Source organism: Epinephelus moara, chromosome 14, assembly GCF_006386435.1.
Source record: "Epinephelus moara isolate mb chromosome 14, YSFRI_EMoa_1.0, whole genome shotgun sequence".
NCBI lineage: Eukaryota > Metazoa > Chordata > Actinopteri > Perciformes > Serranidae > Epinephelus > Epinephelus moara.
Genome location: NC_065519.1, coordinates 28476653 through 28501289, shown reverse-complemented (window position 1 = coordinate 28501289; position 24637 = coordinate 28476653). Strand labels below are relative to the sequence as shown.

Sequence of the window (24637 nt, the reverse complement as noted above, 5' to 3'; positions counted from 1 at the left end):
CACCGCAAACTAAAAAAGTCAAAGGTCAAAGTATTTATTCAAGTGATCCAGCCTTGAATATGAAACTTTTAACCCACTTTAACATGGGTGTCTATGGGGATTTGGAGCCAGCCTCAAGTGGCCATTTGATGAACTGCAGTTATGGCTTCATTTTTCAGATTGGAGGTTGCCACCTGGTTTTAAGCAACAGAACAAAAGAAGAGACCGGAGCTTCATCTAAAATTGAATGCAAATATTTTTATTAAGTTAGGAAATCAACATATTTAAGAAATTTAATTATATACACTGGTTCTACTGTATGGATTTAAAAAAAAAAGGACAAAAATAAGCTTGACACACCAAGCTAATACATATTATAGACTTTGCATTTCACATACCCATAAATAGTGATCTTGGTTCAAACGATAATTACAAGTTTATGTCATCCTCATGACTGAGTGCATGATGTGCCGTAACCTCCCAGTATTCATTTGTTCACATCAAAAAAAAAATTAAAATAAAATCAAGAACACTGTCACCGAACTGTTCTTAAATATCTTTAAGCTACACTATAAAATACATAAAGCATATCTACCATGTGTTCCATGGGAAACAAAGAAAAGGCAATGGTATAAGAAATCATTTCTCATGAAATATTGGTAAGCCTTTAAATAAAACTTTCAAGCGATTTCAGTAAGGTCATTTACAAAAGGTAAAAGAGGCAGGGTTTTACCATTAAAGCAGTCAAATAATACTAATATTTGCTACTTTGTTCAAAATATACAGAAAACAACATGGGTGCAAAACGCTTCAGTCAGAGCCGCTGGTGACATGCACCACAGTAAACAACTAGGCTGAAAATTCACAGGCTGGAGCAGGTAAAATGGGAACGCTTCACAAACGTGTTGTACAGTAGTGGCCATGGTAATACAGTCATCCAGTGTGTGTGACCTGTGAGAACGTACAGAATGCACAGCTTTGATTACAGTGGTATCAATGTTCCTCTTTGTCCCTGCCTTTCTTCTCCTTCTCGTCCTGCAGGGCCGTGCCCAGCTTCTTGATGAGCACCGAAAGCACCTTGTCCAGCGGGTCCATCACACCCCTCTGCAGCCACTTGGGAATTGTAGTCCTGGCGTGGTGGAAGCCCAGTTTCTGCAGGATGTAGTCCACACCCACTGGGTCAATCTTACGGCCTGTCCAGGAGATGAGCCTGGAGAGAGAGGAAATGTTGTTCAGTCCATGCTAAATTCATTCAGACAATATATGCTAATTGTTATTAACTCAGATTGGGAAAGAGTGTTTTAAACGACAGACACTAATGTGTTCTTTACAGTGTGTTTCACTCCAAATGTCCTTATTTTCAAAAGGGAGACTTTTCCACATATTTCCATTGATAAAATGGTTTCAAGTTTCAATTATAGTAATAAAACGTTTGTACAACCAACAATAAGCCTTCCATTTTCCTTGCTTTAAGGGTCATTCTGACTGATAATAATATAAATTCTGTGATACTGTGAAATCACAATATCTTCTGAGATGGTTATCGTACTGTGAAAATCTACTGTTGCAACCCCAGTGCTGTAAATATACATGCTTGATCACTGTAAGAATGTCGTTCCTGACAGGCTGAACGCCAACAAATATGGATTAAAGTCCTTTCTAGGTTAGAAACATGTTGTGAATTTGACATGATTACATCTATTTTCAATACATTTTTAATGCTGGACTTTAAACCACTTCGGAGTTACAGGAAACGTTTGAATCACTAGAGTTGGAAACAATCCTAAGCAGCCACAACTGGAATCTACTTCTACAAACAGTATTATTGTAGCCTCATCTTCATTTGCAAATATGCAGAAAAATACTGAAAAGCAAAAAACAAAGAAAAAAATAGCTGCGCAGTATTCAAGTGTTGATTTAGAATTTGAATGTTAACATTATGAATGAAGCCTCAAAGCTTCAAAACATTCTGTACAGCTCTAGCAGAATTACTAAGTGCTGCACAAAGGTATGCTTTTAAGATATTTTGCTCAAGTATTTACATTTTCTACTACTTTATACTTCCACTCCGCCACATCTCTGTTTTTCACTCCACTCCATTATTTAACAACTCTTGTGACAGTTACATCTGAGATGCAGTTTTAATATACAAAATCCACGATGAGCTTATAAAATAAAATGCGTTGGCGCAGATTTAAACATCCAACAGCGTTCAAATTTAAAATGAGCTCCATCTCAACCAGCTGATACATTAATACTTTACTAATACAATAATATAACCTGATTGGAGCAAATTTTCTGCACATTGAAAACTTTCACTTTTAATACTTCAAGTACATTGTATAGCCAACACTTGTGTACTTGTACTTAGAGGACATCTCATGACCAAAATACACAAACCAAACAAGCATGATAAAACAGCTTTATATGAAATGTCAGTGTATTCTTTATGTTTAAATAGCAGCAACACTCAGCTGCCTGTATTATATTCTACTTCTCCTATTAATAGTAGACTACAGCATAGCAAGGCACTCGTCACTCTTTACTGTGAACAAGTTTGTTTAGTGTGAAAAAAGTCATTTTTATTTCATTTGTGTGGCTTGTATTTCTTTTTTTAACCTCTTCAGCTCCCCTGGGGCGCTGGCATCCTCGGCCGACATCACTGTCTTACAGAGGCTGTAGCTGCCTGAGTTTTGAAGCTACAGCTAAAATATTGGTATCATAAGAAACTACAAGACCTAAGGAGCTCAGAGGGAGATTGTTGGGACAAGGGCCAAATAATGCTCCAAACTGGCATGGCCATTTTCACAGGGGTCCCGCCTTGACCTCTCACCTCAAGATATCTGGATGAGAAAGGGTTCAAACAGATACCAACAAGTCTCCCCTTTACACACACGCCCACATTATGCTAGTCTCATTCAGTTTTAGGCAAAAACCATGCAGAACAAACGTGTTATTTTTGCCTTTTGAGCAGTATTGGATTGCATAAATTGGATCTGAATGGAAAGTTGAGACTTCTGTCTCAAATGGTTACACTTTGCACCAGATCTATGGCACTGACCCAAAAATTGCTGCAACAACTTATGGGACATAATCAAGCATAGGAATAATCGTTGTATACTTCCATTCGGTGGTGTCATGTCAGTAAGTAATGACACTTCAGTATTTTTTGGGAGTATCTGCACTTTACTTGAGTTTTTATATTTCTGTCAACCTTCACTTTTACACCACCACATTTCCTAAATAAAATGTATTCTTTTACTCCAATAAATTTCTATGTATTGGAGTCAAAGTATTTTACTCCAGTATCTATGTATTTCTATATCCTAAGCATTTTAGTTACTTTGTTACTACAAAATAAACAGTGGTCGTAGCTTGCAAGTTAGACCATGGGTTTAACCTATGATCAGTGCAAACAAGCGCTCTCAAAGCTGCACTTGAGTTAGGATTTCCTGTCAAGCCCAGGCTGCATGTCAGATTAGACGCTAGTGACTACCTTCCACTTGACAACTGATTTTTTTTTTTTTTTAATTTTATATACTTTATTATTGATACCGACTTCATGACAGAAGTAGAAAATGGCGTCCCACAGCAGACAGGGCGAGTATTGATTCAAGTAGACGAAGATCTGTGACAGACCTTCAGTGGGTTACAAAAAGGTACTTGTAAAATATCTGAGGATCATTTGGCAGAAGGACCTGGGGTGTGAATTAAGCAACGAGGAATGGTTGAAAATACTGTCAGATAGAAGGAAATATTTAAAGGAGGCAAGGGGGGAAATTACTCAGTATAAATTAATTCTTAGGTTTTACTTGACTCCTGAGCTCCACACGATGGGTCTACTGGCTAATAATTCATGTTGGAAATGTCAGACAGAAATAGAATATTTCTACATGCAATCTGGGAGTGTAAACTGGTTAACCAATTTTGGGAAAAAAGTTAAGGATCACACTGGGAAGTAGCCTGAGTGTCAGACTGAAGCTCCCAGAACCTTCAGTCTGACATGGCTTCCATTGAAGGCGATTTACAAGGGGGAGGGAATTTGATTTTTCCCTAACCAATCAGTAGAGATCAACGACTCACCCAGAATCTGACGTCATTAGTATCCATGCCTCGGGGGTGCCGAAAACAAGCGAGCATTGCCCGTTTAAAATGTCTCCGTCGTCGTGCAGGCCCAGCTGCATCGCCATTAAATCCAGTTTAGCAGCTTCCTTAATTTGGTCCTCCATTAACGCGAGTAGTGGCGAAATACCTCGATAGCATCGTTAATGTGGTCTGTAGGATCTGTAGCGGTCGCCATTGTTGCTATCCTCACCAGTTACCCACCGGCGTACAGCTTGACATCAGCGTGGCGCTGATTGGCTAATCGCTAGACCCGTCCCCACCCCCGGCGTTTCATTGGTCCGTCCATCGTTTGGACGAGATAAATCGCAAATTCATTGAAGTATGCCAGACCAGAGATGCAAGCCTACTCAGTTGAGTGGGCGGGGTCTATGGTCTGGAACCAGGCTAACTGGGAAGTGGTTGGGTACGGCTGTTGATTCTTTAAAAAGGTTTTCTTTAAAATCCTTTAAGTTGTGAAGAAGACCTTGTTTTACTTCAAGTGTAATGTACGCTCCATTTTTAAGGTGCTGTGCATATTGACAGCAAATAAACTTCATAATTATAAACTTCAGAATCCTAACTACCTGTTTTTTTTTATTACCAGCATTAACTTGTACTTGAGTTTTATTTAAGTAATATCCTAATAGGTGACTTTAACTTCTACCAAAGTCATTTTCTGGACGATAGAAGATTTCTGTACTTTTACTCAAGTGCAACTTTCAGGTACTCCATCCACCACTGCCTCCATCATAATGTGCTGAGCCCCTATACACTCTAAACTTTGAAAGTTTAAATAGGCAGCTAACCAAAACACAGTGTTTATTACAGATTTATGACTTCAGGAACTTGACACACAGTGCTGACCTGCATGTCAATTTATTCTTCTTGTTCCCTGCTTACAGATGATGTACAATACTTCTGTGTGGCAAATTCTGTTGACCTGCTATCTCCCCCTAAAGATCCCCTGTCCCCTCTAAAAAATGGGCCTATGGTGGGGAGGGGGTGGCGTGGAAGAGGCTCAACCTGATAGTCTTATTCAATGATGCATGACAGCCTCGTATATGAGGATTTGCATGTTAGGTCGTCACAGTAGGAGTTTGCTGTGGCCACAAGGATGCAGATAATGACGCTTAGTGTCACAAGTGCTCTTTTCCAAGTGCCCTCTACCTCTTTCGAGTGAGCATTATTCATGAATGAGCATTGTGACTCAGTTTGACTCCGTCATATGAAAGGGTGTGCGTCCGTTAACAGCAAATAAAAAAACAACACACACTCTAAATGCCTGCGGTGCGGTGGAGCAGAGCTGACCTGAGAGTCGGCTCCAAGTGCCAGGTGTTGCACATGAACTCCCTCCAGTCCACCGTGGTGTAGTTGATGCTGTCGTCCTTGTCCCTGTCTGAGGAGCTCTCATCATGCACAGCCGTGGGGCTCTTCTGGCCAGGTCGCGCCGCGAACATCCGCGGGGCAAAAAGGGCTGAGGACACATGGGGAAGGAGAGAAGCAATAAGGTTTTCGCTCGGCACGCTCGGCTGCCTGCATGTTTTCTTTTTAACATGGCAGACACATTCTTCAACAACAACACCCAGGAGTACAACACAATATACATTCATTAATTTCCCTGAAAGCTCAGTCGGCACCTTGATAGTATAGATCTACACTCTATTCACATTCAAATACCCATCTGCCCTGAAAATCTGCAGCGGTCGCCTCTTTTTTTCCTTTCTATTCAGCTGCAGAATCAACAGAACAAAGTTGTGGCACTATTCTAATTGTCATGAAGAATGGGAGGTTGCCGGCATAAAGGCTGCTAATTTGTTCTTTTGTGACAATGGGAAAGCCATTAAAATGCTGCCTGCATTGGGCACTCTGACCTCCCTGCTGTGTGTGAAAATAACACTCAGCTGCCTGCGTTTCAGGCTGCTCTCCGAAATGTGTCCAACAGCATACAAACAGCTTCACAGGTACAGAGGCACACAGGTGTGCTTCATATTGTTATTTCTCCTTGGACAGTCTGATGAGTCATTTTCTTGACGTGCTGTTTGATGTCTGGATTGGGTCTTTGAAATCTCGCTCTTAAATTAAACTTTTTTTTCAGGCCTACACCTGTTGGAGATGACTCATGGATCTGTCCCAGGGCGTGTCAACAACTGAAAAGACTAAACAATGTTTATTGTCTCACTGACTGACTGAAAGGGTTAAATAAGGAATGAATGATGATGATGAGACAAAAACCTTTCTCCTTCTCCTTCAGGTAGGCAGACACCAGGTCGTGAAGGAACATGATGAGCTCGGCGTCCATGGTGACACAGATGTGGTCTGTAAATTCTGTCACCACGCTGCACTCTACTTTGGGCTTACTGTTGGAGTCTGGAACAAATAAATACAAAAAAATAAAAGACGTGGAAAACAAACCACTGCCTCTTATACTTCAACTTCCTCAATGCTGGTGGCACTATCATTAGCAAGCCTGATAAACTAAATCAAAAAAATCAAAAACAAAGTTGTAAATGAGCAAAATTTATTTTTCACATTCAGAGGTGCAAACTCATCAGGGGTGGAAAAAGGTGACAAAGATGCGAACCCTCTAGGGAAGACATTTCTTTAAATGTCAGTCAACTTTAGCGTGAGGATACAGAGGAAAAACTTACAGCTGAATTACTGTAATCTAACTGATACGAAAGTAATGTAATGAACACCAGCTCAGGGCACTGCTGTATGTTCTATTAGGCAGTGCATAGATATGACGTTTATACATTTATTTCACAACCACTACAACTAAAAGGAAAAACTGTAACAAGGAAATTTCAGTTCAGGATCTGACGTTCTTTCGTGAGGTTGGCATTTGCCTCCTTCATAGGGGACATAATTATGCTACTGTATGAAGCTTTCCCTTTTACTTTATCATATAGAGGCTAGCATGTCAGCTCTGTGCAGAGCCTATGCCATAGCATATGCACATGGCTGTTGTGAGCATTTATACTTGTGCTGTGGTGTGTCTGTGTCACTCTGCAGTTACACCTCCAAAACACTAGTTAGCAGCGGGGTTTCTGTGAGGTGCTATAAAGTTTAGCTGATTCAAAACACTCAAAACACACATTAAACATGGCTTAATAGTAACAATTTCAAACACAAGTACTCAGTCGGCTTCATTATAACAGGATTCACAGACAAAGCACTTGTCTTTTGCTGAACACATTTTCCCCACTAATACAACATGCTAATATTTTTAGCACGAGCCTATGGCAGATTTCCTCTACTCATATGAAGCCAGGGACAACAGCAACATTTAACAAAGGTAATATTACAAAATTTGTCTCCATTACAACTCACAAGATTCACCGACAAAACGACTGTCTTCTACTAAACACGTTTTCCAAACAAATACAACATGCTAACGTTATTAGCACAAGCCTATGGCATTTTATATTGTATAAATTAGCCTAGCGACCAATGGAGTTTTCCTTTAATCACTGAATCAAGTCAGTAAACCATGAATGTAACGGTGAATGCGTGTGAGTTGCAGTTTGTCACAACTGCCAGAAAAGTGAAGCTATTTCAGAGGCACACAGAGAAATAGTTTCGGCTGTTGTGCGTCATCTGATCGACCTTCAAAGTATTCAGAACAAATATCTACCGATAACATTCCATGGCTAATTGATCAGCCTTTTATCTGGTGGTATTCCATTTAAAATCCTTGCTCGTCCTCGACTCTGGTTGCTTTGAGTAGAGATAGCAAGGTATTTACATATAGGGAGATTTTTATGTAGCAACAGTGCTAATCACTTAGCAGCTAAAAGCATAAAGGGGAAACAGTGTTACTGTAATGCAGCAGGAAACAACACTGATGATATCCAAAGTCTAAGATGATATCTAGTCTCAAATCACAATGCTGAAATGAAATGGATCTTGTCAACCCTATTAGTATATGATATGGAGTTGGGACACACTGTGTTTTGTCAGGGGAGGGGTTGGTGTCACAAATGCTAGACACCTAACTTTGGACTGACTATCGTGATATAAGTCTGACTTTCAAAACAGTCAGACAAAAAGACACTCCTACCTGTTAGAGAAGGTTCATCTGGATCTTGAACGTGGATGGACTTGAAGTCCAGTTGCATTCTGGGAAGAGCAAAGATGGTCTCAGTTTCGTGGTTGTAGGCGGAGGAGCTGCGGAAGCTGCTCAGCAGACTGGAGCTTTTGGCAGCCGCTCCGCTCTCTTGGTTGTTGGCCTCCACGTTCCTGAGCAAGTTCAGCTCTGAAGCGAGAGATAAAGACGTGTCAAAACTCTTTTGAGTTTAAGGTCACGTTCACACTCCTCTGCTTTGTTAAATACTATCTGCACCGACTTTACATTTCAGATAACAGGCAGCAGCTGCAAGGGAAGGCAGACAGAAAGTAGCTGTCTGTCTTCTTTTAGTCAGAGCTGTCTGAAGAAAGGCATAAAGTTTGAGAAGTTACAACAATGAAGCAACCATTTATACTCAGCTGGCACTTTACTAGGTACACCTAGCTGACACTGATGCAGTCTAATACACTGACTGCAATAAATCCAAACTTCATGAAGGTTACAATATTCAGATTTATGGGGACCAAGCAGGGCTCACTGCTGGAGCCATTCTGTTTTGTTCTCATTTATTCTCTCATTCCTTTTAGCTTTCTTCTTAATTTTTCTCTGCTGAAAGTGTCAGAAAACTGTGTGACTGAAAATCACCACAATTGGCCCAGTTGGCTGCAAAGTCCACCAATTACTCAGGCCCATAAACTGACACTCATTGACCTCAGGGTGGTGCTATAACAACCAGGTTAACATATTCGCAATTATCTCTAAGCCTGGCTTACATTATCTTAATCCCTTAGTTCATCTGTGTCTTTACTGGTCTTCTGCTCTGCAAATGACAAAATTTGGGTCTTTTTCTTAGCTTTCTCAAAGTCCTGTTTTTCAACAACTCGTCTAAATCTGTTGGGCCAACTGTCCCGAAACTCTGTCAGAAACACCTATAGACATTGTTGATCCAAAGTTATCATGGAAAATTAGATTGGTCAATCCATTATGAAAATATACATTTTTAAAGCTGCATCATTAAGTTCAAGTTTAGATAAATGCTTGTAAATCAAAACTGGCTTCAGTGAATGTAACCAAACTTGGTGTATGTGTTCCAATGTTAGGTCGAAGCTTCGCTAAGAGGTCTTGGGATATTGTGCCACTAGAGGGCACCACAAATGGCAATAGTTAACATCTCACAATCTGCTAGAGAGATTTGTGTGCCTATGGTCATGAGTCAGTCAACACATAAAATAAGGTATTTGCTTAAAGTGGGTGTGCTTATTAGAACACTTCTAAATTTCAAGACCTTTTATGTTAAAAAATTAAAAATAAATAAATACATTTTAAAAATTCTGAAAAAAAAAAGAAGAAAAAAAAAAAAAAAGAAATCACCAGTACGTCCTACAGAAATGAGTTTTGTTTTCCGCACAGCCACTGAATTGTAACTAAAGTTTGCCACACTGCAACCATTTCATTCAAATGCTACCAAAATTGACACAAACTTTAACTTGGATATTTGATATTTCACATAGTGATCAGATCTGTCAAACACCGAGTCCGCGGTGACATTCAGTGTCTGTTATTAGCTGTGTATGCACAACATTTTCTATTTTGCAAAATGTTTGAACCAACTTCACAAAAGTATTTGGCATTACACCCGAACCCAGCAAAATGATGTGTCATTTTTTTTCACAATTTTATCACCAACATTTTGTCTGTTGTAAGCATTTTAAGTTTAAATCTACAAAAAAATACTATGGGTTCCCACGTGATGTCATCGCCTTAATGTGTGAAGGTAGGTAGCACAGTGGAACAGTCTGTAAGTTGTGCCAAGTGCCAAATCTTGCTTGTCAACAATGTAGCAAGTCATGCACGCAATATGTTTTTAAGTGCTGACTGAGGTTACATCAAGTCAAAGATTGTAATCTACTGCGATTACCACTCAGTACAGCTTGCGGCTGTATTTTTTTATTTTTTATGTATGTTAAACTGTACTGCACTATACTGAGAGGCCTCTACCATATTTATATCTGTAAGGGCCTCGAATAGCTTTTTCGTCATAATGGACGTAGCCACTGCGAAGTCACCCATTGGTTTGTAGACTCACATTTTGAGCCAAAAGTAACCAAATTTGAACAAGTGGTCTCATAGTCTGTGGACACACCTAATAGACAGCCCATCACTCAAAGCTGCTAAGTATGCGTAACTTTGTGGAAACTGGCTAGAGATCAGAACCGTTTTTTGTACTATGCTTTAAATATGCTTATTTCTGCTGTAAAGTCAGGCATTTAAACATTGGGATTTATAGGGACTGGTTCGCTTTTGGTGCCAGCCTGAAGTAGCCATTAGAGGAGGATGCAGTTTGTTAGGGATGCACAGATCCCATTCACAGGATAAATTTTGACTCTAGAACTGACATTATTAAGTGGACTGGACATATGTGACCCATCCATATTTAAAGACAGTTTCACAATTTTTGAACTTTGAGTCTTAAAACACTCACATGCCCAGATGCAACTTTGCGTTGGTTCCTGTAACTGTTCCTCCTGTTCATACTGGCTGCCAGGAGTTCCAGTTTCTTTGCACATGTCAACATATCATGTGTTTCAAGACAAACTTGAAAAAATGTGAGCCTCGAATAGCTTTTTTGTCAGTGTTGTTATAAAATCCAGTGTTTCCACTATGAGACTTGGCAGACTGCTGTCAGCCACGGCAAACCCTGGCATATTACACATATTGCACATATTGGAATCGGTACTGGTAAAGACAAATTTGGATTGTGCATCCCTGTGTGTGATGACATCAGGATAAAAAATACATGGTTTACAAGTAAAAACAAAATTGGTTACCTTCATTCCTCATGGCAGTGACGTAGTTGAACCATTCTTTAACTGTGGCGACTCCATGTGGAGGGTTTTCATGCCGCCGACGGGTTATTTTGGTTATGGTGGCCATTGGACTTTCGAGTGCACCACAGGGTTTGGTTACCATAGTATTATGACCGAGATGGAAATCCAGTGTCTGAACTATGTAGGTAGAATCATCTTTGGAGCCTGGGTGTGACAGAAACAAAAGTCAGTTAGAAACATATTGCTAGGAACAATTGCACTGCTGTTATTTTTTATTATGTAATATTTTTCAACACCATTTATACAAACAACATTTTGCCTCACCATCCTCCCAGATCTTCTGTGCCTCCGTCCAGAAGGCAATGTTGGGCTCTTCCAGGTGGAACAGAGCCCACGACTTGGAGCGGAAGTTGGGCCCGTGGAAGCAGGCCAGGGTCATGTGATTACCATGGAGGCTCATTGAACCGCCCAGCTGCACAGCGTCCTCCGGCAGAGGCATCTGGAAGAGGGAGATGTGGCAGCCAGCGATTACCTTCAGCACCCCAGGCCAGTGGCGGTGATGGGCTGCATCCATGTCTGTGTGACGAAGACCGTTGGGAGACACAAAATGAGGCACGAGGAAGGGGGGTGTAGGCAGACAAATCAATCCTGACCTGAACATGAGGCATGCTGCTGGTGCTAACAGGATCAGCTTTGGTGTATTATGTTGTTTTTATCCTGATATAGCCACCACTCTTTATAAATCTATGCTTTTTGTTTGCTTTAATCTCACGAGCATGTTTGATTACATTCAGTTGTTGAACCACCTTGTCAACTGTTTGAAAAAGTAGTATACAAATTAAACACATTAGAATTACAAATCAGATCGCTTCCTTTTACCACCCTGACTGCCTGAGACACTTGCTGTGCATGCCTTATTATGCCACAATCTGCATTAAATATATCTCACAGCAGTAAAGAAACAGGCGTGCTTACAGAGCTCTGCAGATCCTTTCTCAGCGTTGATGACAGGGGTTTTGGGGGGCAGGTAGGGACCAGGGCCCCAGGTGGACAGGGCCCGCTTGCTGGTGTCGAACTGCTGAGTGAAAAACTCCTGCAGCTTCATGCCGATCTTAATGAGGTCTGGTGTGGTGGAGCGTGAAATGATCACCTGGAAAATGTCCCACTGCAGGTCTCCATGGACAAAGATTTCACTAGAAGGACAGACGGAGAAAAGATGGGGAGGGAACAGGTGAGAAACAGGAAGATAGAAGATTAAGATGGTTCGGATTGTAGAAAACAGTACAGCAAGGCGAAAGGCAGATGGTAATAGTGTAGATTAAACACAGCTGCATCTGGAATGAAAGATCTGCATCATCATTTTGTTTGACCGGCTTGCCAAGTAATTAAGAAAAGCATATTGAAAGTCTCAAGAAACAGAACCTGCATTCTCAGGTGCTCTTGATGCAGATATCTGTGTCTATCTAAATTCAAGTGGTATCAGTTTTACCAGGCGACATGAGAAACAGGATCAATGTGACTGGTGTGAAATCGCCCATTAAGAAAAACACTTCATGTACTCACAGCACAATAAAAAAGCATCTCAGCATTCTATCAGGTGCGCTATATTTCAAGAGCCAGAGGTGTTGTGTTGCATGATAAGCATCTGCTGACATCATTTCACACCTTTTCTCTGACAGGCTGGTGTCAACGGTGCACAGGTTGACCTTCCATTCGTCCTGCAGCTGCAGGTCTGCATTGCTGAAAACTCCCATCAGGATGCTGGAGCCCATGTAGTCCACACGTGCCTCCGTCGACCCCATGGTGATCTGGATCTTATGGCTGGGCTGCTGGTTGGGGTGTTCTGAGATGTGGGCTAGAATGAGGACAGTACTTGGTTAGTGCTGTAGTTTTAATACAGTCATACAGTGGCATGAACGTCAAGCTGAATGAGAGAAGATGATTGTGGAGAAAACATGCAGTTTGGAGAGGAACATCCAGTTGGCTGCAAAACGTTTTAAACAATCTGGTACACAGAGTAAAAATTAGGGATGCACCGATTGTGAAATTTTGGGCAAATATCAATGTTTAGAGCAAAAAATTTGGCCGAAAGCTGTTTACTTTGTTTTTGTTGTTATTTATTGCCCCTTTTGTGCCAGGGAAAGAAGGAAATCTTCATTATTAAATAAATAAATAAATAACTTAACTGTTTTAAAGTATTTAAGCCCCTCTATACACTACCTTTGAATGAGCACAAATTCAAACATACAAATATATGAATCAACCTCTAATAACCTTTCATATGAAAAACGTCTTTTTTTAAATACATATATATCATAATTCCCTCTCTCATTTCTATTTGATATTGCTGTGAAAACTTCAACAAATTTCTCCTTCAAAGAACTGTATTTATTCAAGTCTCACTGATGATATCTTACGAGATTACATCTGAACACATCATGATAACGTTATTATGTACCTCCGCCCAATACTAATTTTTGCTGAATAGAGCCTGAACGCATCATAATGTAACCTAATGAAACCTTATTGATGTATAAAGAGAACCGGATACAGAGATGGAGGCGGAGCCCCGTTCATTTCTATGAAATCTGCTTTTTGAAGGGCATGAGGCCAAAAATGTTCAGCTTCCCATGTATGAAAGAACCCATATCTTCCACATTATTAGCCCCATAGAGCAGGCACACTGGGCTTACTTCCACTGCCCAGGCCTGCTACTTCCTGTCCCCTAACTTGAATGGGGATACAAAAATTGAATCATGTGTCACCGAGTCATTTTGCAAAGGTTGTGACGCTCTAAAAATGTACCCACTGATTTAGAGACATCTCTTTTACAATGTTAAGTCTACAGGAAAAAGTCTTTTTGGGCTGAATAGCATCAGGTGTTGCACCTGGAAGTTGTAATTCCACTTTTGCCCTTATGTCAAATTGGCTTAAAAGTCCAGCACACTTTCTGGGGGCCTATGCAACCTCTGTCAGGTGTTAGCTGTCACAACGTAGCATTATCAAGGACAAAACAATGTGCATGCCCTGACGTAATGATAGTGAGTTTACTACATCCTTCCATCCCAAAGTTGTCCTGGGGTCCGTCCAAAACATACTGTCCCCGTGGGGACAGTATGGGGACAATATTAGGCTTGAGCCCTGATTTTTAGCCTGTTTTCTGTGACAGGACAGAAAACATTGGCCACTGCCATCTGTAAATGTCATCTTGTTTGCTGACAAATTGGTGCATCCCTAGTAGAAATGTCTCAATGAATAGAGGAGCATGCAAAACTGCAGCAGGAAAAATCAGGAGTACTCATATACATCCCCAGGTCTAAAGAAATGCACACCTCTAAATACATTCAATTGACAAATGCTTGTTACTATGTCATATATTAGCTTATTTAAACACGAAATGCAATATATGAAACAAAGTATCTACTTACACAGTAAGTGTAAAATGTGAAAGTGTTTCTAAGCCTGTATTTTATGACTGCACAACTCCCAGTGCTGTGTGAGAACTCTGCACTGAACTCTGGCTCAGGTCCACATCCAGTTTACAGACTGTGAGAACAAGGGGAGCTAACGAGTTGCAGAAAAACACCAGATGTCTGGAAAGTTGATGCTTTGTTTACTTACAGACCATCTCCAGGGTGTTCACGTCTATATTGCCACCCACCACCCCGCCCTTGGAGTCGAGCTTGGAGCGGCCGAGGCCAACAGACATGCTGATCTCTCGGTCTCTGTTGCTGCCGACAGACAACCGGCCCTGACTCTTCAGTCCGCTGGTTGTCCAGCTGTAGGGGCAAACACAACTGTGAGCGTTCCTGAATAATGGAGATGTGCACTCTATGAAACATAAAAGACCCTCATTGAGAGAACTTGCCCAGGAATAAACACAGGTAACTGCAAAGAAAAACACCAGCAAACCTCCAGTATTAAATCTGATTGACAAGTCAGTTTTTTTTAGACAAACATCATTATGTACTTTAGCTGAACTCCTTAGTTCAACATGTTAAATTCATGTCAGTATTAGGCCATTTGCTAATATCCAAGTTCACCTTTGTTTTTTTCCTCAACATAGTTCTTGCTTTAAACAGAGACGACACCTATGCATGAATGTTTTTATGACGTCAGAATATTCTGAAGTCCTAAATAATTCAAACCTGAGAGAGAGAGAGAGAGAGAGAGAGAGAGAGAGAGAGAGAGAGAGAGAGAGAGAAAGAGAGAGAGAGAGAGAGGACTAGTGTACCCTGACGTGGTGAGGAAGAGGCAGAGATGTGTTGTTCAGAGAGCCCACACATTTCAGGGAAGAAGATATTTTTTTTACTTTATGTTGACGCAGAGCTCATAAAACTGTACTGCCTTGGTTATGAGGGTGTTGTGTTTGTCAATGATTCAGCAGGATTTTCTGCAATTCTGCCTTAACAGTAGAGATGAAATGTTGTAACAGCTGAATATCCTGGTGACCGCTGAGATACAGCACTGTTTAAGAGATGAACCAACTGAGCCCATAAGATAAAGGATCATAAGTAGTTTTTATTTATTACTGGGGGTGTGAATCACAAGTTTCATCACAATATCATTATTACTATCATACATGATTGTGACTTAACAGTACGAACATGTAACAAAATGATAAAATTCTGTAAGTAAATAAGTGTCAGTGTTCATAAATAAAACAGTTTTTTCTACTAGCTATTATCAGCTCAGAGGGATGGTTTGGATTTTTTCAAAAACTTATCCACAGTCAGTGTATTACCTGCAGTAGATACACCCCCCCAGTTTGAAGAAGCAGACTGGAGTACCACCACAGAAGCTAAGCAATGTACTGCTGTGGATGTGGCAGCAACAAAATGTACTTTAGCCACTTAAAAGAATCAATATCAAATGAAGTGTGCACTATATTTAGAATATTTACACCCCTTTACCTTGCCATCAGACAGGCTTTGAAGCCGTTATATCAATCTACTCCTCTTCACAGCCTCCAGGGAGCTGCTGGTATACCACTGCCTCAATCACTGAGTTTGTTCATGTTATTGTGTGACTGGTGAATCCAAACCAACCCTTTAAAACTCCAAAGTCACATAATAACACAAATAAACTAACTGATTGAGGCAGTAGATGACCAGCAGCTCCTGTGTTCAGTGAGGTAAATTTACTGTTTTTGTCAATAGAGTCTGGCTATGAAGAAAGCACACATACATTTCACTTTCAGTTCAGTCCAAAGGATCATCTGACAGCAAGGTAAGGAAGAGTGAAAATATTCCAAACACAGTGTCCACTAAAATTGATATAGATTTATTTAGGTAGTTAACATAAGTGTCACTACTGACTCCGTCCACAGCAGTACACTCCTTAGCTTTTGTGGCGGTACTCCAACCTACTTCTCTAGACAGGGGGTGTGCTGACTGACATCTACTGTTGTTGATACACTGACTATGGAAAAGTACCTCATAAAACCTTTAAGCCTGTGGCATTCTACACAACATACATTAGCCTAGCGGCTAGTGAATTTTCCATCTACTCATGGCTTAATAAATTGCATGTATTTTTCGCTATCTGTCAATGTGCAGCCATCTTTGTTTTTTGGGAACTTTTTTTATTGTACGTAATGTAACAAGTTCTCGTCAACTTGAGTAACATTCATGTCACCTCCCCGGTGCTCTGCTCTGTGTGTGAGGGGCACAGGCGAAGCCCCGCCCTCTGTGAATGTGACTGGACAATCTTTGTCCAACAGGACACCAACAGCAAGAGTCACACTCTCTAAAACAAGTGACTGTTTTACTATTCACAGCTTTCATGGCTGACATTAACCTCTCATTTAGAATTCAGAATTACTTCAACATTTGAGTTTGAGGCCAAGTTTAAGCAACACTGAGAGCACTTATCTATACAAGCCCTGAGTGTCCGTTTATGTATAAGTAGTTCTTAACTATTGCATCAGCTGTTACATTTTTGCAGTGCGGGTAAAAACATTAAGGATAAACTGTCCATATAAAGTAGGGAAGGATATTTCTTATCTTGAAAAACAGCTTATTAATCATACAAACTATTAGCATAAGAGTTTCCTTCTCACTTGTATGATCCTTACAGGAATTATTTTCGATTCCAGTAAGATGAAAAGATCCATCGCACTCTGTTGTTTCAGAGTGGTATCAATCTCTTTATCTAACTCTAAGCAAAAAACATTTTCCACTAAATGTCAGACTGTTCCTTTAAAATCACACTTGTTACATTTCTAGTGCAGAAACTGCGACCACTTACGTATTGTTTCCCATGACGTTGCTCATGTTCATTTGGACTGTGAGCTGTTTCAAGTTGATGGCGAACACAACCAGTGTCTCCCATGGCGCCCCCTGCTGACCTGCTGCCTTACCATTTTTACTGAAGGAAGGAGTGGATGTTTTTGTCACCGAGTCTAGACAAAATTGAACAAAGATAAGTTGAAAGGCAGTCGAGATGCACATGTTGTTAGTGCATTTCTTTCCACTTTCATTTATTGGTTTATACATTGTTGATTAACAACTGAATTGTGTATTAGACTCCTGACTTACTGCACATTCTGTGATTTGGTAACAACAAGGAATGTTTTTGTTGGAGTCCCATCTGGCGAGATGGTGAGTGTTTGTAATCACCTCTCCTGGGAGCAGAGGAATCAGACACGCTCCTGGTGCGTCCAGGTGCAGGGGACTTGAGGTGGCCGAGGCCGCCCGGGGACATGTTGCTTCCAGTGGAGTGTTCTGAAAAGACGTTGGGGGATTGAGGAATGTGCTGTGTCCCAGTGCTACCGTCCCACGTCCTCCAGTAGGCTTTCCGGCTGGACTCGGGGGACAGATGTTGGGTGATGTTTTCGGCCGAGTCAGGGGTGGCGGGGCCAGAGGCTGAAGCAGTGTAAAGGTTGAGAGATGTAATGTAAAGGACAGCCTTGGAAATGTCAACATAGAGCAGTGGGAAGAAATGTTGGCTGAAGGAAGGTCAGCGAGATGGGATATTAAAAATGAACACAAGCTAAACCCGCAGAGACTTGTAGGTAGACAACCACTGACATGTTTGAAAAATCATCAATTTCTATCATTCATTTCACTTTACAAATGCTGCCAACACAAACTCTGCATTCTGCAACTTAAAGCATGTTCTTTTGCTGCTCTACCTAGCAGTTGTCTATCATTTAACACATTCTTCTCCGTTGTTCTACCTGTGTTTCACCCCAGTATGGATGCTTAGACAGATCCCTGGCCTAGAAACAGGCTATGGCAGGAGTTTTGTTTTGTACCATACCATCATTCAAAAAACCACACCAGTGTCATGTGTGTAGGTGCTACGTGTATACACATGTGTGTATAAATGTGGATGTATTTCCTGTAGTTATGTTGTGTGTGCTGGCCATGATTAGATGCCCTGTAATAGGTGACACTATAGCTTGTGATAATTTTCCACCCTCACACAGAGCAAAGCCACTGAGTGGTCAGAGAGTCACCTGGCAGGTTGATCGTCTGGTCTCCCAGGAACAGGCGCCTGGCGATACTTCGACGGTACCAGGCTCTCGGGAAGGCCAAGATCTCACTCAGTCGTCTCATGTCGTACTTGAAGGAAGCCGAGCCGATGTCACACACAGCTAAGGGGAGAATATTACATTTGTTCATACATGAGACACCTTTAAATGTCTACAGTGCAAGCAAATTGGTAGCATATGCTCCTTAATACAGTCTACAGGGAAAAAAGTAAGCACTTGTACATCCTGACATTCAGATTGGAAAGGTGCATTTGTTATCTATCACGCTCCCCAGTCTCATTTCTCTGCTTGTAAAATGTCTCATTCATCGCTTCATGAACTCATTGTGATAGGTGTCAAACCCTGCCTTCGATTTGGGTTAGCCCACATCAGTGTTCCCACAATGCTGCTGATAAAAGTGTATGAATGTGCCTTATAATGTATTTTATATCCCCTAAAGATCCTACACCCTAAGTATTCAGTTCTATTCTATATCACTTATAATTTCTTAGTCTTTCTGAAATATTGCTTCACCTTTGCTACAAATTTATCATCTTCCCTGACTCCCCCTTCCTGATAATAAACTCCTGAACTTTGATCAGACTAAACACAAAGAGTCAGTGCAATCTGTTGCATGTCTAATAGCGAGAGGTCTTCTTCTTGTGCTGATGACGTACCCGAGATATTGATGAGGGTGGTGTCCATTTTGCCCCCTTTGGCAGGAATGAAGCTTTCGATGAAGGTGGGCCCTCCGGTCCGCCTCATCCTGGACAAGCTGACCTTTACAAACTCCAGGTTGATACTCAAAGAGTCTTTCCTCCCAGTTACTGAAGAAGGCTCCTCATCTACGGTACCTTCAGGGTAAAGAGCGATAATCATTACAATCACGCCAATCTAATTTCAATCTTTGTGGCTACTCACTCACAAAAAGTAGGAAATAATGGTTAACCCCACATCCACTAGATCTAGCATGTTTATACATCACATCAACAGTAAAGGAGGGAAAGAAGTTCTTATTAGCAGTAATAATAGAAAGTGCAGCCCTGTATTATTAGCACATTAGAATATTATGAGTTTTGCCTTTCCATACCTAATGGCCCTGGGCCCGGAGGCAGGCCTGTGACAGCAGATTTCTGCTTTCCGGCGCCGTAGGGATGGAAGACGTAGAGGGAGAAGTCAGACATGCAGGCAGTGAAGCTGAGGCCTGAGGAGTTACTCGGGGGGCCGGTGAGGTCGGACTGGCTGCTGCTGTGGCGGCTCCTGCCCAGAGGGCTCCCCAGCAACGGAGATGCTGGAAGGAGGCGGAGGAGGGCGGAAAAACACAGAGGAAGTAAGGCAAGCAGTCATATTTAGAAGGCATTCATTAACTAAAATACGAAACCAATCAGCAGCCTGTACTCGACACAAATGATAAAGTTCCATAATAGAGAGGAGGAAGCTAATTAGAGTAGAGATCCAAGTTAATTGTCTGCTGTGAAGTAAATGCATCACATGCATATTGATATATTACTATAAAACTGATACTTTGCCATTTTTCTTTTTGCTTTAGAAAAAACCTGTACACTTTAAATATGTTTAGACTAAAGAAAAAATATGAACTGACATGCTCTAATATATTAATAGAAAAAAACATTGGTGGAAGTTGCGTGACCTGGCAAAAAGACAGACTGGAGAGCAACATAATGAATGGATGAGAACAAGCTGCGAGCCACAATTAATCACACAGGGCCCAGACATGGCACGGGATGACTGCAAATAGACTCAGAATGTCTGATAGACTTTTGACTGCAAAAGTTTTGTTCTTCACATATCTCTGCACACATTAGAGCACCATTATTCCACAAAATATGCTCTACATACCTTTGCTGGGAGGGGGTTTGGGGATATGCTGCCCTGGTGGAGTGGAGGAGGGAGGGTGAGATCCATCAGTGGGATGGGTTCCTGTTGGGGTCTCCAGCTCTCCACGGTTAGAGGAGAAGACCAGGTCTAAAGAGGGCAGTTTGAGCATACACTCCACCCTGGACATCGGCAGGCAGCTGAAGCGGATCTGAGAGGGCTGCAAACACAAATGATGATTGATGTTTTGGTCTGAATTCCATGTAGGGTGTGTAACTGTACATCTAAATGTATGAGGTGACAGGTTGATAGATAACAAACAGGGACTCTAGACACTGAATAAATATGCTTAAATGTAGGGCTGCACCACGTGTTGTTTTCTTCTTTTAGTCCTCATCACTATGTCAACTTGCATGATAAACACTTTGCAAAAAACTACAATACTGCACTCAGGGTAATGCGCTACTATGGGGAATTGGGAGGTTTTTTCTCTCACTGTTATTATCTCATGTTGTACGTGTCTTGACAATAAGAATTTGAGTGAACAACTGTAAGAATTATGGTAAGGTTGTCAGTACCTGAACTCTGACATAGACGACCACATCCACAGGGAAAGAGGAGTAGGCTGATGTGGAGGAGGAGACCAGAGAGGTGGTGGATTCCTCCAGCTGCTCCACCGTCTCAAACTGACCCATGTCCTCCTCCTGGGACGCCACGGCTGATGGGAGGTACACAAAGGCATAAACACAGTTTACTATGAATGCGAGACACGCAGGAAGGAATATTTTCCAAGAACAGGATCCACAAAGATCTGATGGTGCAGCAAACAAACCTGCGTAACTCCTTTCCACTGGAGTGATTGGAATGGTCTCCAGTGCTTTTTCCAGGAAGTCCAGCAGACAGGGGCTGATGACCATTTCCTCTGGCAGAGTCTGGAGGGCTACCCAGGCGTACAGCTTGGCCGTCTTTACCCCACCACTTCCCTTGCCTTTGGCTGCAAAGACACATGGGGGTTTAAATCATCTGTAGCCTGGACTATATGTTATCAACACTTTTGAAAGTTCATTTCTTAAACTTTAAATGAACTGGAAGCATATTAGAAACTATACTCTTTTTAAAAAATGTCTCTGGTGTCCTTCCCTCTGTGGTACACATTAATATGCATGAGCCCATTTTGATCAAAGGTAAAAATAAAGGATGAAATCACATGCATTTGATTCGGTGGGTCCACATGTGGATGTCAAATCATCACATCGGAGCGCCGTGGCGCTCTAGTGTCGGTGATTACAGATGGTACTAGGGCATGCAATGAAAATGAGGGAATGCTCAGTACCTGATGGAATAGGTGGGGGTGGGGGAGGTAGGAGCGAGTTAGTCTTGCTTTGGACAGCATTGGGAGGGTTGGGAGGGCCGCTATCTTTCATACCATACAGCTTCGACTCTTTGGAGAGAGTGCGAGGGAGAGAAGATCCACGTGAGGCGTTGGGTGACTCTGTCTTCAGTGTCTTGGAGTTGTAGTGCAACTGGGGGAAAGAAAAAGGCAAAGTCATCATTTAAAGCACAAAAACGAGCGAAACTCGTGGACAGTTTGAATGCTAAGGGAGAAGCTGACCTTAACGTCTACTCCTGGAATGTAGAAGACTGTGGTCTCCATGTCGTTGGATTTGGTCTGCAGGGAGGAGGGACATTTCTTGCCAGCTAGGAGGTGGGTTGTGGAGGTGTAGGTGGGCTGCAGCTTCTTCTTCTTGGGGGGAGACTCCTGGTCCAGGCTCCTGAGGCTACGCTCACAGCTCCTACAAAACCCATGGGAAGACAGAGTCATATAAAGAAGGGGTGCTTATGTCTTATTCTGTTTACTTATCTGTATGTCTTATATTAAGTGGGATTTCTTGTATCCACTGAGGACAAGCTACAGCAGTGGTTCTCAACCTTTTTTGGGCTAGCGTCCACCATCCATAATCCAGGTTCCTTATCGCCCCCAGTCAATTAAAATAAATGCTAATTGTCTTCCCCTATTATTAATGTTGATTATTATTCTGTGTTGTATCATTAAAAAAGCATGTCACTGAATGCCAAATAACAGATTTGATTAAACTTGACAGTTGGAATATCATTAGTTTTCCAGGGAGGAAAAAAGCCACGTGAATAATATGTATGCGTGTTAAACAAATGAAACTGTTAGGAATGTGACATTCAAAGTGTAATTAGTTCTCGTTATTGATCACAAACAGCAGCCATTCAGACGGCGGTAATTTCGTGCCAGCAATGAATAATGGCCAGAAAAGTGTTCATACAGAACATTATGATGTCACAGTTAAGTTGACCCTAAACCTTTTGAATGTCATCATTTTATCTTGTTAGACATTTTTTGTTAAAGTTTGTCATGAATTCTTGATTTACGGCCAAAAACATGATTTGTGAGGTCACAGTGACCACAAAATTCTAAACAGTTCATCTTTGAGTCCAAGTGGTTGTGCCAAATTTAAGGGATTGAGATATTGCGTTTACAAGAATGAGACTGATGTAAGGTCATAGTGATCTTGACCTTTGACAGACAAAATCTAATCAGTTTATTGTTGAGTGCAAGAAGATGTTCTTGCCAAATTTGGAAAACTCTCTCAAGGCCTTCTTGAGATGTTGCAGTTACAAAATTGAGACAGACGGAAGGTCACAGTGACCTTGACCTTTGACTAAGACTGGAGGTTTGTGCCAAATTCGAAGAAATTCCTTCAAGATGTTTTTGTGATATCCCAGTGACGAGACTGGTGACGAAATTGTGAAAATCTGAATGTACTACTAAACTGTCATTAAAAAAAAAAAAAAGTTAAGCTACCGCATAGAACTTCATCTGGCAAACCATTCCAGTGCATGTCAATATGCAGAGTTTGATCTGACTCTTTGCAAGACTTTATTCCAAAACTAACAGGAAAAGTGAGTGAGACTTGAAATAAAATTCTGTTCTCTGTGCAGTACTTATCAGAGTAAGAAATGTGCCTTTCATCGTACCTCCTGAGGGAAATGTCCTCATGCTCTTGTTGCTGAGTGGTGGGGTGAAGGACACACTTCCCGCTGTCAATCTCCACGCGGACATCCAGCTCAAAGTCAATGTTCCTTTCAGTTGCTGGGCCACCGAAGCTGCGGTTGGCAGGTGTGCTAGGCCAGCGCTCGCTGAACAGCTGACTCACAGCAGAAAACCCTGAGGACTTCCTGTGCGACGCTTGGCTGAGAAGAAAGAAGAAAGGGAATGTTTAGTGAATGCTGAAAAGCTTTATTTATAGTACAAAAAAATAAATCATGAAAGAAAAGCTTTCACGCAATTGTAATGTGAGATTAATGGAGCTTCCTTTCATCTAACATTCATCACAAGAATGCTTGAGTAGGCAAAACAAAACTAAAAGACAACTCACAAAGGCCTCCGGTAGCTCGGCGGTTTCTCCCGTTCAAACTCGTCCTCCTTTTCTGAGTCTTCGGAGGAGGAAGAGGACAGGTCGTCGCGCCTTATGTCGTCGTGCTGGAAGGGAATTGTTGGTGAGAAGACAGCAGGGGTGCCAGGGGTACTGAAAACTGAGTGCTGGCCCTCCATAACGGATGGAGAATGAAGATGATGGTGATGATGAGGATGGGATGGCTCATCAATGGTGACTGACAACAGGTCCACCTCTGTCTCCTCAGGAAACTTTAGAGACGGACAAAGAGTCAAACTCACACAAGGAGACAGTAACCATGAAGCTCTTCCTACTTAAAAACATGATGCCTCAAGTAGGAAGGTCCCCAAAGAATCAGAACTTTAGAGGAGATAATGTTCTGTTATCTGGACCACAAGGTATTCTCTTTTCTTTATTTATGACATTAAGGCTAAACTTAAATGCTAAACTCAAATCTCACAGCACAATATAAATGCCTAGTTGTCTAACATGTCCAATAACAGAACACTACCAGCCTGAAGATGTTCTCAGAGGAGCTGAGAGGTCATGCACTTTCTTTGAGGAGGAATGAAAGAGAGACGAGGAGGAAGATGAGGATGACATGACACCCCGACAGGACAGAAGGTGAAACACTCTCTGAAGAGGGTGACAATGGAAAGATGTCAAAGAAAGTCTCAAGTATATAAATCTACCATCCTTAACAACAGCTGGGGAAAAAAAAAAGCCACAATCTCCACCAATGGTAACAGAAGATCCCAGAGAGGTGTGGACAGATGCTATTGAAGATATTAAAGTGTTGAAAATGTTAGCTTACTGCATCTGAAACTAATCTGACCTTTAAATCTGTTTGTCTTTTTTGTAATTTATTTTCACTGACTGAGAGTATGTGGGTGGTTGAGGCCAAATGACCACAAAATGACTG

General features: G+C 41.5%; 1 protein-coding gene across 10 annotated transcripts in view; it reads right to left on the bottom strand.

The window, feature by feature from the left end:
• Window positions 1–227: 227 nt before the first annotated feature.
• Window positions 228–24637, bottom strand: part of kiaa1109 (KIAA1109 ortholog) — a 114175-nt gene continuing 89765 nt past the window's right edge. For 6 of the 10 annotated variants that reach the window (XM_050061739.1, XM_050061741.1, XM_050061745.1 and 3 more), the window contains 21 exons: window positions 23698–23966; window positions 23297–23512; window positions 21903–22083; window positions 21624–21813; window positions 21123–21284; window positions 20869–21008; window positions 20315–20510; window positions 19545–19745; window positions 19132–19308; window positions 18440–18577; window positions 17517–17843; window positions 17227–17380; window positions 14599–14756; window positions 12643–12832; window positions 11953–12170; window positions 11302–11553; window positions 10978–11181; window positions 8144–8338; window positions 6316–6450; window positions 5392–5557; window positions 228–1189 (listed from right to left, as the gene is read on the bottom strand). In XM_050061739.1, coding sequence (XP_049917696.1) covers window positions 973–1189; window positions 5392–5557; window positions 6316–6450; window positions 8144–8338; window positions 10978–11181; window positions 11302–11553; window positions 11953–12170; window positions 12643–12832; window positions 14599–14756; window positions 17227–17380; window positions 17517–17843; window positions 18440–18577; window positions 19132–19308; window positions 19545–19745; window positions 20315–20510; window positions 20869–21008; window positions 21123–21284; window positions 21624–21813; window positions 21903–22083; window positions 23297–23512; window positions 23698–23966 — 4086 coding nt within the window. In that variant the 3' untranslated portion in view covers window positions 228–972. The remainder of the gene's footprint in view (window positions 1190–5391; window positions 5558–6315; window positions 6451–8143; window positions 8339–10977; window positions 11182–11301; window positions 11554–11952; window positions 12171–12642; window positions 12833–14598; window positions 14757–17226; window positions 17381–17516; window positions 17844–18439; window positions 18578–19131; window positions 19309–19544; window positions 19746–20314; window positions 20511–20868; window positions 21009–21122; window positions 21285–21623; window positions 21814–21902; window positions 22084–23296; window positions 23513–23697; window positions 23967–24637) is intronic. The other 4 variants (XM_050061742.1, XM_050061748.1, XM_050061744.1 and 1 more) reach the window with 3 other exon arrangements.